At 38.5% G+C, this 15554-nt stretch overlaps 1 protein-coding gene across 3 annotated transcripts in view; it reads left to right on the forward strand.

Moving 5' to 3' along the window:
* Nucleotides 1-15554, forward strand: part of scn5lab (sodium channel, voltage gated, type V-like, alpha b) — a 130582-nt gene that overhangs the window by 13759 nt on the left and 101269 nt on the right. For 2 of the 3 annotated variants that reach the window (XM_035415363.1, XM_035415365.1), the window contains exons 2-3: nt 8696-9002; nt 12641-12759. In XM_035415363.1, the coding sequence (XP_035271254.1) occupies nt 8736-9002; nt 12641-12759 (386 nt within the window). In that variant the 5' untranslated portion in view covers nt 8696-8735. Of the gene's footprint in view, nt 1-8695; nt 9003-12640; nt 12760-15554 lie in introns of those variants that run through there. The other variant, XM_035415364.1, reaches the window with a different exon arrangement.

Consider the following 15554-nt stretch of genomic DNA (forward strand, 5'->3'; position numbering starts at 1 on the left):
TGACTACATTGTCCAGGCCTTATGCATGCAGAAATTATCAAAGATCTCTGTACTTCATTCATTTCATTTCATAACTTTGACATTATTCCTTTTATGTATTCAGTATATGTGAAGGGACAGCCAAGATTTAGCATAGCACCACTGTGCAAGAAGATATTGATTTTCTGTGCCACAGTAAATGGTAGACTAATGCCAAAAAGATGTTCAGTCAAATAGCAAAACAAAATCAGGATCAAATTGATTTGGTGCATAAACAGACATAAGACATTCTGCCATCTGGGCTGCCAAATTTCTCCATGACTGATATTGATTGGAAATGCTATAGGACAACGAGGCCACCACAAGTTTTCATGTCAGTAGTAGCAGATGAGAAGAAAGGAGAAAAAAGAAGATTTCTATGTAACACACGTGCATAATGTACTAAGTCTGCATCAATGAATCGATTAAAAGATACGTATACATCAGGAATAGCTTAGGTAAAGATAAGAAAATAACATAAGGAAAAGGAAATTAGATTGTACCATTATGCTATTCTACGTTGAAGCAGCTTCTATATTAGTTATTCTGTACCCCTGGGATTTCATAACCGAATCTCTGATTAAGTATGCCATGTATTCAGCCTGTATGGTTCATTTGTAAATTGATAGGCGCTTAGAAGGGATTATTGCATTTCATGACAGGAGAAAGCATGGAGGAGGGTGTGCACTGTTTAAGGCCAGCAATATGTAATGGAGATCTTCACCCTTTAAGAGCCAATCTGTGTGAATACAGTCCACCGTAACACTCATTTGACTTTCTCGCATACTGACAGATGCTCGTACTGTTCAGGAGCTAGCTACAGTAAATGTCATATTTACAAACGCAGCATTATATTGCCTTCTGAAACTTTTAACTTTAGGAGGTGTAATTGATGGTTTGGGAATGGAGAAATCAGCATGGGCTTTGGGTAAAAGTCAGCTAGACATTTCCTGGCCTTAGCAACTGCAGGGAGTGTTTTTGCTTGCATGGCAATCTGTGTTTAACACTGGCTGGGATCTAATAATATCGGAGTTTGCCTTGCACACTGTGAGCGCTCCAGATACCAGATGAATGGTGTTTGCTGGCTTTCGCCTGCCGTGTGCTAGAGTGGCTGAAACAACACTGCTAAAACACACAGGTCAATGCTAGCCGCTGCTTGATAATCTTTTGACAGAGGACCGCAGTTGCCCTACTTTGAAAGTGACAGCTGAATAACAGAGGGCTGACACAGGCGAGAAAGAACTTGCGGCATGTGAGGCCATGTGCGGGCTAGAATTGACCCCCCCCCCGACGGTTTATCAAGAAAGAAAAAAAAACTCAGGTACAACAGCCTATTCTTAAAGACTACGCTGTGAGTTTTGTATGAAAGAGAATTGATCCTATCTCCATGGGGCGGTAACCTAGGTAACAAACTATCGCGCAAAACATTCTGATGTTTTGAAGCAAAATCTCCATCTTAATGAAATTATCTTTGTGAGAATGTCATGTTGGTCATGTAGCCGTGATAGTGTGCATTCGCACTGAGCTCTGCTGTAGCTGAATCAGTGTGTTGATGGCATCTGGCAGCTGAAGACAGCTCCACGATGTTCTCTCTGCCTCAGACCTGCAGCTAAATTCAAAACCTTCTGAACAAATGAGCCTGCGTACTGCTCTGAGCATTGATGAGGTTCATGTCATATTGTAGAATGGCCAGGGGTATAGGGTTAGTTCTGATGTTCTTAGGGCTTTTAAATAATATTAATTTACAAGATTGACATCTGATCCCTGTTAACTTGCTTGATGCTTAATTAGGAATTTTGCCAAATTAAGCTACTTTTTCACACTCTTTTATTATTTTACTTATTGGTAATTGTTTATAAAAGTGTTTTGGTAATGTACCTGTGCCAATATCATCAAAAGTAGGTGCAATAATTTTGAATGATGACATGTCAACTAAATAATGTTAATAGCAGTTCACATGAGGTAAATCACATGTTCTTTGTTCTTTTATGTGTTTGCACTTCATCTCAGAAAATAAATGACCTGACAAATTTAGTCTGCTGATGTAGGGAAACTGCAGCACTTGCTGAAAACACAAAAAAGTTTTTTTTTTTTCTGTCCAAAAAATGGCTTACAGAGTGTGGATTCCAGGTGTAACTAAATAGGACAGTGACTTTTTCCAGCTGTAACAAAATAGGACAGTGTATTATTTAAGAAGACCCATAGGGCAAACAGTCGTTTAAAGCACAGAAATGCAAATTAATACCAAAAGGCCTTTTCAAGAAATGTGTATCTGTACAAACAGAATACGGCTGATTGTGTTGGTAAGCACTTTTTGGCAAACTTTTTAATGCTAATATTTTAATAAATATACATTTTAATGCTCAGCCTGAAAAGGTTGATTGATTTTAGAGGACCAAAGTGCAGTGATATTGCAACAAATGAAATGTATTATTACATAAATGATATGAGATATATAAATTCAATGAAACAAACCCTTTCCCAACCCAGCCAGTGCACCAGTAGTCTCAGTTGGGTCTGTTTCAGGTAATACATAGCTAGAGGGTATTAAATAATCAACACAATCAGACAACAAATTTAAATATTAGTACTGCCTTTGCAATTCACTGATCGTTCGAGACTGCAGGTCCGAGGTGTAGTCTGTATCTCCGTGGAGGACTCAGATATGTTATGTTATGTTGTGAAATGTAGTTTGGGCTAGAAGAGGTGGGAGATAATTGCCACAAAGGGGGAGGGGAGCGAGGAGGATGGGTGGAGGGTGGTATATTCCTTTTTTACACTTTAATTGCTGTAATTGTAATTATGTTTGTATTCCCTTTCTTAAGGAAATAAAAAAATAATGAATAAAAAAACAGGATGTGTGTAGGACAAATGTCAGATAAATGCTAAGTGCAAAAGTAGTTTCTTTTATGGTGTTAACTGGCAATGTTGCACAAGTGATTGCCCACAATGTTAGAAATGTGTCCTTCGGTCATGTGTCTCTCTTACTGCACCCAGCAGGTTAACCCAAATGTCATTATGGCCTTCAGGGACTGAATTTGATCTGGGTATCCCTTTGGGAAATCAGCAGTAAACAGTTTATACCTTGTATGCAAGTGCATTATAACCTAAAAGATCCTAGAAGCATGTTATTACTTTTTTCTCTCAGAATGAATCAAGTAAGTTTCATAATTTCAATGAATTTCAGAATTTCAATGAATTGAATTGAAACGGGAAAACACAACCTTTCAACCTCATAGATATGGCCCTGTCTGTTCATGTGGTGTGTGACGTGAATAGCAAGTGTTCACAGGCGGCCCTGTCTGTCGATGCGTTTGCCCGAGTTACACATGGACATGCTGCCCCATCACCTGGATGGCTTGTCACTTCCGCTGGTGTGGGAACTGTGGTAGACTAGAGACTGGCTCCCCTTCACAGTATTAGAGACAGTGGAGTCAGCCTGCAGGGGAGTGACATTTGCCAGCACATTTAACACATTAATTCAGAAGAGATGCAACTGCCTGCTGCAATAATTTATTATGTACACGCTAAACTGTTCTGCTTGAGCCTCGAAGAAATAAAAATAATGAAGATGAGAAGATCGTTCTTATTTTGTTGTATTGTGCGTTTAATCCTCCTATTTTCAGATAGAAAATCACTTCTATGTACGTTCATGATAAAACACGTAAATTTTTTTGTCTAACCTGACACATTAACACATTTGGTGCTTACCCCCGTCCTGTGATTGCTTTATGGACTAACCAATCATGAAAATGGCAGACGTTCAATTCTATAGCGAGTCAATCAATCAATGAAGAGGTTTACAAGGTCTTTTTTCCTTCTTCAAGACATCTAACCAGGAGTGTTTTGTTCTCCTGCTCACAGAGGAATTCTATCTGCATTTCATTGAAAGAAGCAGTAATCAAATGTGTGAAGTTGGTGATTTTCTGTGAATGCTAAGCTTTTAATCAATTAGCAAGCTGAAGGGGGGCTTGCTAAAATTGAGTGTCCTCTGTGATAAAGGGATCGCGTTCAATCAATCAGGCTGCCTAAACTGATGTGTTCATCATCATCAGCTATTGATTATGGGGGGAGACCTTGGATTGCATTAAGTATGGTTCTTATTCAACCATACCCCCCACCGCCCCCCTCCCGCTTCACAAGACTGAATGCTCCCTGCTGCATTCCTCTCAAGTCTCACATTCCCTGTGGTTAATTAATTTCAATGACTGCAGAAAATATTTTCAGTACTTACTGATTATTTCCCTGTCTGCTGATGACAGATTATTCATCACTGCACTGCAACTGTACTCAGATTGAACTCTGGGTAATCAACTATTTCAATTTGCTTCACGATGGACATTCTCAGGTCTGTTGGGAAAAAAGCTTGTCACATATGGCAGCTGACACGTGAATGTCTTTGCCTGAAGCAGCTTGTGTATTTTGATCGTTCGTGTTTGATTATTCTAATTGTACTGGCAATTTTTTTGCTATTGTCATGTTATGATGATTATTGAAATAGTTTTGGCACCCCTTGGTTTTTGGCAGTGTTCAGAGTTGTAAGGTAACAATGTGGAGTTTCTTTTTTTTTGTTTGCTAAATCAATTATGACAACCATTTTATCTTATAGAACCCTGTTTGTGCAGAGAAATTAAAATCTCTTGAACTAGTTGCAATATATGTTGTTGCATATAAACAACAAAAGTAAACAATAATAATAATAGTTTAAATATACATATTTCCTATGCAAATGAATTAATAGGTGAAAGGGCTAAAATTCCCAATCTGTGGCAAGATTTCACTTTGTGAGTTTTGAAAAGGAATGACAGGTTGCATCAGAGACACGTGAATGAACAGAAAAGCTGAGAGGAGGCTTTAACACATTAACTGTAAACCAAACCCACAGGAGTGAAAGGAGGAAAGGTTGTAGCTTCTTTATTTTTCACAAATTACATGCCACCTTCTTCCAGCTCATCCAACCTGGGAGACACATAATCTGCACATATTGTATGGCTTGCAGGTTGTATCAGGAGGCAAAATAAGATACAGATTTAACCCTTTCTACAACATCTAGACTGATGTGAAAAGCCCGGTCTCCTTCATAGCCAAAAACCTGCTCACCCTGTCTTTGATCTCAGTGATCTGGACCTGGTGGTTGCACATGGTAACACTCACAGCACGTCCTGTTGACGCAGGGCGTGTGAGGGGGTGGGGCGTGGTATCGACATTGTATATCACATGACAGTTTTATCGACATTGTATCATCATATTATCGACATTGCCCAGCCTAGAAAGCATACACACTGGCTCTCTTGAAACAGAAGTTCCCATTCCTAGACAAAGGTTTATGTCAAAAATAAATATTTTTGATTGTTACCCTGAAGGCTATGGTGTTTCCAGAGATTAATGAGGACATGGGCTACAAGTTTATCTTATGTAGCGTGCATAGGCGCTGGAACCAGGCAACTTTTAGATTATGTAGACTCACTATGTTTTATGATCAGTGAATTGGTTAATCTGCTGATATTACACATTGAGCAATACTTGATTCTGATTTGTCAGTTTAAGCATTCTGCAGTTACAGTATTTCTGAAAAGTTGGCTGCTGTTTTGAGTAAGGCTGTTGTTGTTATAACATCTGGATGCTTCATTGCATAAAAATGACTTTTAATGAGGAGCCAATGTGGAGTCAAAGCGGAATCTTCTAATCAGCTTTCACTATCATTATGTATTAACCTGTCATTGACTACTAGTTTGATAAATGTGGCCTATAAAGAATACAAAAACACAAGTGCATGCTCTTTTTTTTTGTTGTTGTAACAGCAAATTTTATTGGGCTAGATTCCATCCTGCTCTCAGTTTCCCTTTCACTGGTATAGCCATCTCTGAATCTAGCTAACGGTAATAAAACAACAAAAGCTAAACAGAGTACTTTGTCCAGATTTCTTAAGCGTGCTCACACGGTGGGTGAAGATGAGGATTCAGCCTCTGCTACAGCTACCTCTACTGCTGCTCACAGACCCTGAAGCCAGCAAGTCAATGGCAAGCGGGCAGGCAGGCTAGCTAACGAGACAGCTAACATTAGTGAGGCTACATGCGCAGCACTTTACCTTGAAACTGCTAGTTGTACCTCTAATTTGGTGGATATGAAAGTTAGCAACCCTGTTGAGTTGCAAACCCAGACCAGACATTGTATTTGACCAGCCACCACCTCTGAAAATCAACAGGTGGTATGATAGCTAACTTGGTTTCAGTGGCTGGCATACTGCACACCCAGGGACGCCGTTCTTTGTGAAAAAAATGCTGCTAATTTCCCTACGGTTGATGTAGAGGATTGATTAATAAAAACTGGCTATGGAGATGAAATATAGTTTACGGTATTGTATGAAATTTGAGGCTAACAACAAGCACACACACAGCAATGAAGTCATTGGAGTAGGACACAATTTCTCTCCCAAATACAATGATGTGATTTATGGGGGGTGGGGGTTACAACCCCCCAAATATTACAAAACAGGCCAAATAACCCCCCAATAAGTTTGCACGATGATGAGAAAAATATTTTCATATAATAACGTTGGGTATTTCATCATGTGATTGGGATATACTGATCAGTAAGGCTGGGTGTTTGTCACAGAAGTTGCAGGTGCAACGGATTCCATGACTTTTCCACGATTTACTCCTTTTTTAGTGCTTTTCGTGATTTCTCGGCAGTTTTGAATTATAACTTTTAAACTTGTTAAACAATGTTATGTTAAACTAAAGTCAAAAAAGCATGCCCTCTCTTTCTGTGATGGGCCAAATTAACCTGTTAAATGCACCAGACTGTCAGGGTACCCTGTTTCACTCGTTCGACTGATCCTAGCACCCGGTAACTGCCTGTTGATTTATTGTTTAAAACTTGTTACTGTAGCTACAGTTGAACATGCTATTTCAGTCATTTTCTACTGCTGCTCATTGGGTTCTGTTAATTAATTGAATAAATTAACACTTTTTAAAATATTTTTTTTTATTTTTAACTGTGATTTCTTGTGCTTTTTCAGTTTTCCATGATTTTCATCAACTTTGCCGTGACTGCTTTGCGAGTAATTTGTAGTATTGCCCCCCTACAGACTACAGCCAATTATAAATAAAGCTATTACACACCTGTAGATTCAGACTAATTCAGACTCTGTATTGTTCTGTATTGTATTGCTCTGTGGGGGGTATCGTGGTTGTTCTTTCAGTTTCGTCAGCTTTAACACAATGATAATAATAATAATAATAATAATAGTAATAATAGTCTGTCTAAGAGAGCACATTTGGTTGATTTTAAAATCACGGTAATTTAATTCCTTGTACATTAGAGCAGAGGTAAATGCAATATACAGTAGGATGACATCTGGAACAAGAATACATAAAAATCTGTAAAAAGTCATTTCAGTCTGAAATTTTGTGATCTGGCCTAGAAGTTGTATCCCCTTCAGTAAGAACAATAATAACATTGGACAGTGCTCTCAATGAACAAAACTATTGAGGTTTGTAGGGAGGAGATACACTTCATGAGGAAATAAGCTGTCCTCAGGCAACCTCCATGCACAAAAACACATCTTATGCAGGCTCTTTTGTCAGAGATGTTTTAGAGGCCTCCATTCATGTGCTCAAATGCTGAAAAGGAAGCTGTGTAATGATTTTGAGCCCCATTTAATCTGTCCAACGCTCACCTTGGCCTGTTCAATATACTACAGTATGACATTATTTTTGGAGAGACAGCAGTCCACTAAATGGCCATTTGTTATCCTTGAGAAGTTAGCTTGTGCATTCAAGATGATGGATACACTGTATGCCATTTGCAGCCCTGTAGTTTTTGTTTCTTAAGACCATGATGTAATTTCTGTTCATAACTTGTCATATTAAGACTACTGGCCAGATAATTGTCAAGGGGTTTAAACTAGAATATTGTGTATATAAATTTATACATTTTTGTAGTTTAGTATTTTTGTTTCACTTGCCTGTGTTGGAAACCTCCAGTCTAAGTGGGCTAGCTTTAATTTTGGGAAAGTGTCCACCTTTGACGAGTATATTGGTTATTTATTTTTGGCTAGGGGTGACACTAACAAATTTGATGATATTGTGAGGATGCATACTTGCATTTATGTGCAGAGAAACTTAATTCTTACTAGTTCTTTACTGATCTGCAAAAAAAAATGAGTATGGTATGACGTGCTGACAGCTTACTTAACTATCATCATATGATTTTGCCAGTAACACATACTATATATTTCAAAGTGCTTATATACTTCTTTCATGAATATGGAAAATCTGTTTCAGTCTGTAGAATGTAAAACAGGAGTGCTAGAGTGCTCTATGTCAGACAGTAAGCTTGAAATAAAGGGGGGTCGTCCTTATATGTTTTCTCAAGTTATCGTCCATCGATTGGTTACCAGTAGTTTACCAGCATAAAACATTATAAGAAGACAAGAAGAGCACATTCCAATTTGTCAAAGCTAATAAAACCCAAAGGTTGTTCTTTCAAACTTTGATTTTAAACTTAGTGAATAGATAACAATGGAGGAGCTGTGTCACTGTACAAGATAATCTGATGCAATGCCCTAGAGGAAAGACCAGCTCAACATTTGGATTAGGCTGTCTAAATGTAGTACTGTTTGCGAGCAGGTAAACCATTCTTCTCAATTCCTCTTGCTTCTCTGTCCCTTCAGCTGTATGTAAACACGAGTACAGGAGAATCAGGATGAAAAGATGGCAACCTTGCTGTTACCACCGGGTCCTGACACCTTGCGCCGGTTCACTCGCGAATCCTTGGCTGCCATCGAGCAGCGGATTGCCGAGGAGCAGGCCAAGAATGCCAAGGAGTACCAGGAAGATCTGGGAGACGTGGAGCAGCCCAAACCTCGGGCCGACCTGGAGGCTGGCAAGCAGCTGCCCCGCATCTTCGGTGACATTCCCTCCGGACTTGTCGGAGTGCCTCTGGACGACATTGACTCTTTTTACTTCAATAACCGCAGAGTAAGTCCGATCTAGCTTTTTGTTTGTGTGCGTGCATTTACATGTGTGCATTTTATTCTGTTATTGGTGTGTGTAAAAGATTTTTCCTGTTTTAATGCTTTAATGATGTCTAGTGATTATGACTGGGTAAAGGTACTAAGGAAAGGACATTTTTCATGAACTGAGGAAGAAACATACAACAAGTATGCAATGACTGCCAGTGATATAATTTCACTCACGCAATGTTCAATGGGATTCCCAATCTGACATATTTCAGAATATGTCTGCATTGCTATAAGTTAATTGCATTCATGATTTCAAAATGTCATTTATGGTTACTGCTACTGTCTTGGTTACTAGTGGTTACTATAGGACATGGCATCCCAAAATTACAGCACCAACGAAGGTGACCCCAGCCCCCCCCCCCCCATATAATAAATCACACATATGTGATAAATATACATTATGTACATTATGCATTTATGGTGACTGTTTCTGTCTTCAAAGCATTTTGCATTCCAAAGTTTCAGTACCACTAAAACCGTCTTGCCTGAAGAGAACTATAAGCTGGTAGAAGCAACACAAGGGGGTGTGTGGAAAGTGGGGTAATGTAACTCAGCAAGAGCTCATGTGATCCTGGTAATATTTCACCTTTGTGATCCACTGAGTATGTGTCTGTACACATTTTGTGTTACCGATCTTGGCTTTCTGGATAATCTTTAGAAAGAATGCTTTCATTAACCTGTAAGCCCAGCATCAGCTCAGGGCTAAGGAAAACACTTTTCAAGCCTTCAGCTTATGCTTTTATGAATTTGTTCTTGACTCTATCCTCAGGCACATGCTCTGTCCTCAAGACAAACCAGAATCATCCCTGTCAGTGTCATTCAAGTGTTTTGGACAGTGACCTTATGGACGTTGAGTGCTAACTAATAGCACTCGTAGATTTGAGAAGGACATGCGACAATAGCTTGTGTTACATATGATCAACAGCCCCTGATGTGACAGAGCTCTTCAGATCTGGGCATGATTGCACATGTTGATTGTTCTTTGAATGTGATTGTGGTTCAGGGCATTATGGCTGCCTGTGTCTGGAGGAAATCTATGAATGTAGAAGTCTATGAATGTAGAAGTGATTGACCGGGAATTGGGACATGGGTGTTGGCATCCTAATAGTGAGAACCTAGGGAATCCTTCATTGATACTGTACCTAGTGCATGTCTGCTGGCTCAAAGCATTTGGAATAACAAAGGATTCTATAAAGGATTCTTCTGCAGAGTATCACCATGGTAAATGATTTTAGATAATCAGGATCAGTCAAAAGCAAGATCTTGTGCTGCGAAGACCACACTTCTCCAGTTTTTTCTATAAGCCATTTTCTCTGGAGGTTGGCCAGAAATGGACAGAAATGGTTGTCTCCCTTCAATTGCAAAAACAATGGGTCCCAGTGCAAACAGAATCTGTCACTGTCCCAGAATAATGACAGATGGGCTTTTGGTGTGCCGCCTTATTTCTGTGATGGAGTTCACACATGCATGTTTCCAGTTCATTCCGCCGTCAGAGAGCACAGGCAGGTTGATTCAGGCCCAACTTCACTGTGTTAATCCCAAATGGAATTATATCCTTTGTGACCTGATTATGTCAGATCCCTATGTTGTGGACAGTGAATGCGATTTTCCCCTATCATTACCAATCCATATCACTTGTGTCCATCTGTTGTCTGAACCACTGGAGCGTTGTGTTCAGACATTGACTTCTGCGCTTCTCTGACCAACAAGAGCCATGTCAAAAATAGACAACTCTCCTTCCTTTTGAACATTAATATTTTAGGCTTAGCGATTCCATTTAGGTTTCAAGACCAGTTTGGATATTTTTGATGTCACATTTACCCTGATGAATGGCTGTGACAATCCCAAAGAGAGTATAAAAGCCTTTATTCTTCTCATGTTTAAGAGTTCTGTCTGCTGCTCCACAGAGTAGCTGTTGCCTCTCAGTTCTCATAAGCTGCTGGATGCTCCCACCAGCACTGTCAACAAGCTCGATCTCATTTCAGCATCATGATTGCTTCATGCGCCAAATAAACTGTCCGGCCCCAGCAAGATTTGTCAGTTTAGTAAGTATCCGTTCTGACACTAACATGGCATGTCTGGATTGAATTACATCACAGAGCTACGCGTGAGGGGCAACTTTGTCGGGAGCTCCACGTGCCCATGGGATTCACAGCCGGATGGGTTTCCTTGAGAGATGCCTCTGTGTTGACTGGTTTTAGGTCTTCAGCCTACAGGACACATTTATTTATTTATTTATTTATTTGCCTTCATTGCATAATGTGAAATGCCCTTCAAAGAAATACTTAACTACAAGAAATTGAAACAGCAGCTGAGGGTAAATATGTAGACACATATTTAAGTTTTTTTTTTTTTTTTTGGGATTTGTTTGCAATTAACTTGTCCTTCTTTACTTACTGTTTCTTAGAACTTCTATACCTCTCTCTAAATAGGTTTACTTCACATGGTTATGCATCTCTGGAAACCAATATTTTTTTTTAATCAGCTGATAAATATTGTAATATATTCAGGTAATTTTGCCATGTTTCTCCCCTAACACTCAGGTTGAGCAATCATCAAAGTCAACTGCTTTTGTAAAGTAAAAAAATGCTTATATTCATTTGTAGGTCAAATTTAGGGACAAATGTCAAGGATGACAGAGGTCTGCAGATATGCAGATATGCATGTCTCACCAGCCCCAATTATGAGATTATTAACCGCACACAATGAAACAAAACCTAAAAGCAACCAATCTGATAAGAGCTCTTTAATATTTGCTTAGTTATACCAAGTTATTTAAAAAATTGTTTAGTTGTTTAATCACTTTTAGCATATCCCTCCCCACACACACACAAAGTTGGGGAAAAAACAGGGAAGCTACATGTTTAATGTATTCATATGATTCACATGTCTAATTTGTACATGTTAATTCCACTCTCAGCACACCAAGAAGCCTTCAGGCAATGATTACACAATACACTCCAAACAGACCTCTCTGGCCTCCTCTTGTCAACTGGCTATTGTATCGCTTTGGTTCCCATTACCCATTCCTTGTGGCCTTGACTCTTGTCCACCCTTGTCTCGATGGTGAAACAACTGTTCCCGGTTAGTTTTCTACAAATTTCACTTAACATGTTTGATTACACCTCCAGTACCCAAATTTGGCTGAAAATCACTTTTGTAAGTAGTTCTCGGACCATGTGCATAATGTTGTGAACTCCTTTACAACAGTGGGTAATGTTGAGCCCATTTCAGAGATGGTTCCTCCTGGCTAATCTTGTATGCAGTTGCCTAGTAACAAGGGATTGCTCTTCAGACCAACAGGCTCAACTTACTCCCATTCCCCATTGCACACTGTGTGAATCAGGTCAACCCTTGTGAAATGGAACATTTTATGGGCAAAGTTTGTCTTCTTCAAATTTATATCACAACACATTTGTGACCAAAAAACAGACTCGTCACTGCACTGGTCTCTCAATTTAAACACTGTACAACTTGTTGATGTTCTTTCCTCAGTTTGAGTGGTTTCCAGGAAAACACGCCATTTTAGATGTTGGGAGTATTTTTGTTAATTAGTCTTTTAAAATGACGATGTGTTGTGCTTTCTCTCCACAGACTTTTATAGTACTGAACAAAGGGAAGGCCATCTTCCGATTTAGTGCCACATCCGCACTGTATATTTTTAGTCCTTTTCATCCTGTCAGAAGAGCATCAATAAGGATTTTAGTACACTCATATCCTTTTATCTTCTCAAAAAAATATTATGCCTTTTTGTGCCTGCAATGACAAATGTTTAATATTTATCAGGTGTGGTCTGCTGAAACTAATTCAGTTAAACAATTCATTACTGCCTTTTAAGAATTCAGTTTTATTGTTTCTAAATGGGAACCTAGCAAAGCTGACGTCTTTTTCATTTGTAGTCATTTTTAAAAGCCTAACACGGAAATCTATCCAAAGCATTTGACTAGCACTTCGTGTTTGCCTGCTGATGTGTAGAAACCGAAAAAAAATACTGTGGTCTTTGTCAATTTATTAACAAGTTCAACCAGTATTTGTAGTCATATTTAAGTCTTTTTCAAAGTTGCTATTGTGTGTTGAGCACAAAAGATTTTGTACAGCAGGACCCAAAACAAACAGAACAAACAGGTTTTTCAAGATATGTGCATTTGATTTATCTTATTGACCTACACATATTAAATGTACCTCCAAAAATGATGAATGGAAACTATTGTGGTTTTCCTATTCATAACCATAGCTTGTGCAGAAACTATAAGCATCTAAAATAAAAAATGGTGGGACTATGTATCAAAAGGGCTGTAATACCTACACATATAACCCGATATGGATGCAAATACCCTCAAATTAAAGTTTACAGTGTGCACTTTAACTTCATATTCATGGTTTTATTTCAAACAGAGCCAAAATGACAAAATGTGTCACTGTCCCAATGCCTTTGGATTTAACCACATAACCTTTTTCATTTCTCACACACAACATGCTTCTGAGCAAGCTTAGCTGCACCAAACAGATTTTTAATAATTTTAAAAATTGTGAATATGCCATGAATTGCTTGTTTAGTTTTACTTGCTCTGGAAAGAGTGGGAAAGAGCTATCATTGAACACTGCTCTTTCATGTTCGACTGCAGCTACTAGAACCCTGCTGTTTTAGACTAGAACTCTTATGGGGAACCCCCCCCCCATGCCATGTTTCAATGGCTGTTTACCCACCTGTATCCTGGCCAAATCTCCACCACCTCCTGTTTCTTTATGGACAATTGCTATAAATAAGATGGCTAGTGTTTGCAGGTGTTAAGAAATATAAAGCTTGTGGACACTTTGCTTGTGTCACTCTGATACACGGGTGAAGAGGCTGATTCTGGAGGTGTTGGCTTGAAGGCGAATGCGTTCCGCTGCGTGTGGCTCAAAAAATCACTCTGGTGCCATCAGCTCCCACCACAGCTCCGTACCCCACCCGACCTGCCGTTAGCAAAATAAAATTCCACCATGAATGCTTAGAGATTTAGGAAACATGTGGTCCTGGCCTCTTAGTTGTCTGGCCTTCCTTTGAATCCATTGAATCCATAAAAATGTATTTGTATACTGTATATTTTAAGTCTGATGCAGACTGCTTAGTTGGTAAAGGCCTTTGGGACCCAACGAAAGCAAAGAACGTTTAGGCAATTCTGTATGTTGGTGCAGGGAATAAAAAGAACCATGATTTGACATAGGTATTGAATAAAGATGCCCATGTAGTCAGCTCATATTAATTAATTAATTAATTAATTAATTAATTGATTGATGGAGTGAGTAGGGTATTAGGTCATTCAAAAGGCAATAGGTATTACATTGATTTGTTATTAGGAGTTACTAGTTGGGATTAAGTTGGTCTGCAGAAATAAGCAAAGGCTGTGTTTACTCATTCCCGTTTTCGGGACGATGTATTTGCTAATAAACCTGAAATTGATTTCTCATACGGGAGACTGGATACATTCCTGGCATGAGTGGTGCAAGTGCTTCATACATGACTCATTTTTTAAAGTGCTATTCATAACAATGAATGGGCTTCGATGGTTTGGAATTTGCTCAGAATTTATAAAAATACAGAGCACTTTTGATCTAAAAACCATGATAATCATAGCTTATTCGTGAACCTGAAATTGTCTTACTGTGGGTTTATTGAATTACCCGGAGGTCTAAAATACTGAAAGTTACATAAGTATGCTACTTTCATATGACATTTATATCACAAAAATCAAGATTTGGATTTTGATCAGTTCACTGTGCTTTAATGTTTTTAGTAAAAAAAAGTACTGTGACTTATGGTCCTGTTTTTAATAAGGTTAGTGTTCCCTAAAACTGTAAAACCTTTCTTATTAAAAACTGACACGTACTTATGATTAAAGCCATACCTTTTCTGAAGTCTAATTTTCTGTCCAGCAATTCATCAATAAGGCTAATTTGACTCTTATACATTTATGTTTACCATTAAAATAATATGAACAGAATATTTCAGCTAATGGTTGGAATGAACAAGCAGCACCCATGATTCATTACATTATATTTATATATTAATTAAACATCTCTATTACTTAGATTGTTCTTTCATTAATTGTTGCGAACAACAAATGCCATGTGCTAACCTGTATCATCTGTGTACACTGCACCAGGTGGATATTGGAACACAAGCATTTTCATAAGAAAGTTGCTTCTTCCATTGTCAAAACGATCTTGAATAATGCATTCAGTTAATGCTATAATTCATTCATTTGTACCCAACTCATTATGATTGATATCTCATAATTTAATTAAATATGATTTTATCAAAGCCAATTAGCTTGTTATGTAATCCACCAGTGGATTACGAGTGACTTCAAAGACACACAGTGAATTTCAGCTAGATTGTGATATCGGACTGCAGAGTTTTGTTTCTAATATACACCTATAGGTGACTCCCTTAATAAGCAGATGGAATAATGTTAAATAAATAGAATGGATACTGATGTACATAAACATTGTAACAATTGCTTTT

This window comes from Anguilla anguilla, chromosome 4 (genome assembly GCF_013347855.1).
Source record: "Anguilla anguilla isolate fAngAng1 chromosome 4, fAngAng1.pri, whole genome shotgun sequence".
NCBI classification, from domain to species: Eukaryota; Metazoa; Chordata; class Actinopteri; order Anguilliformes; family Anguillidae; genus Anguilla; species Anguilla anguilla.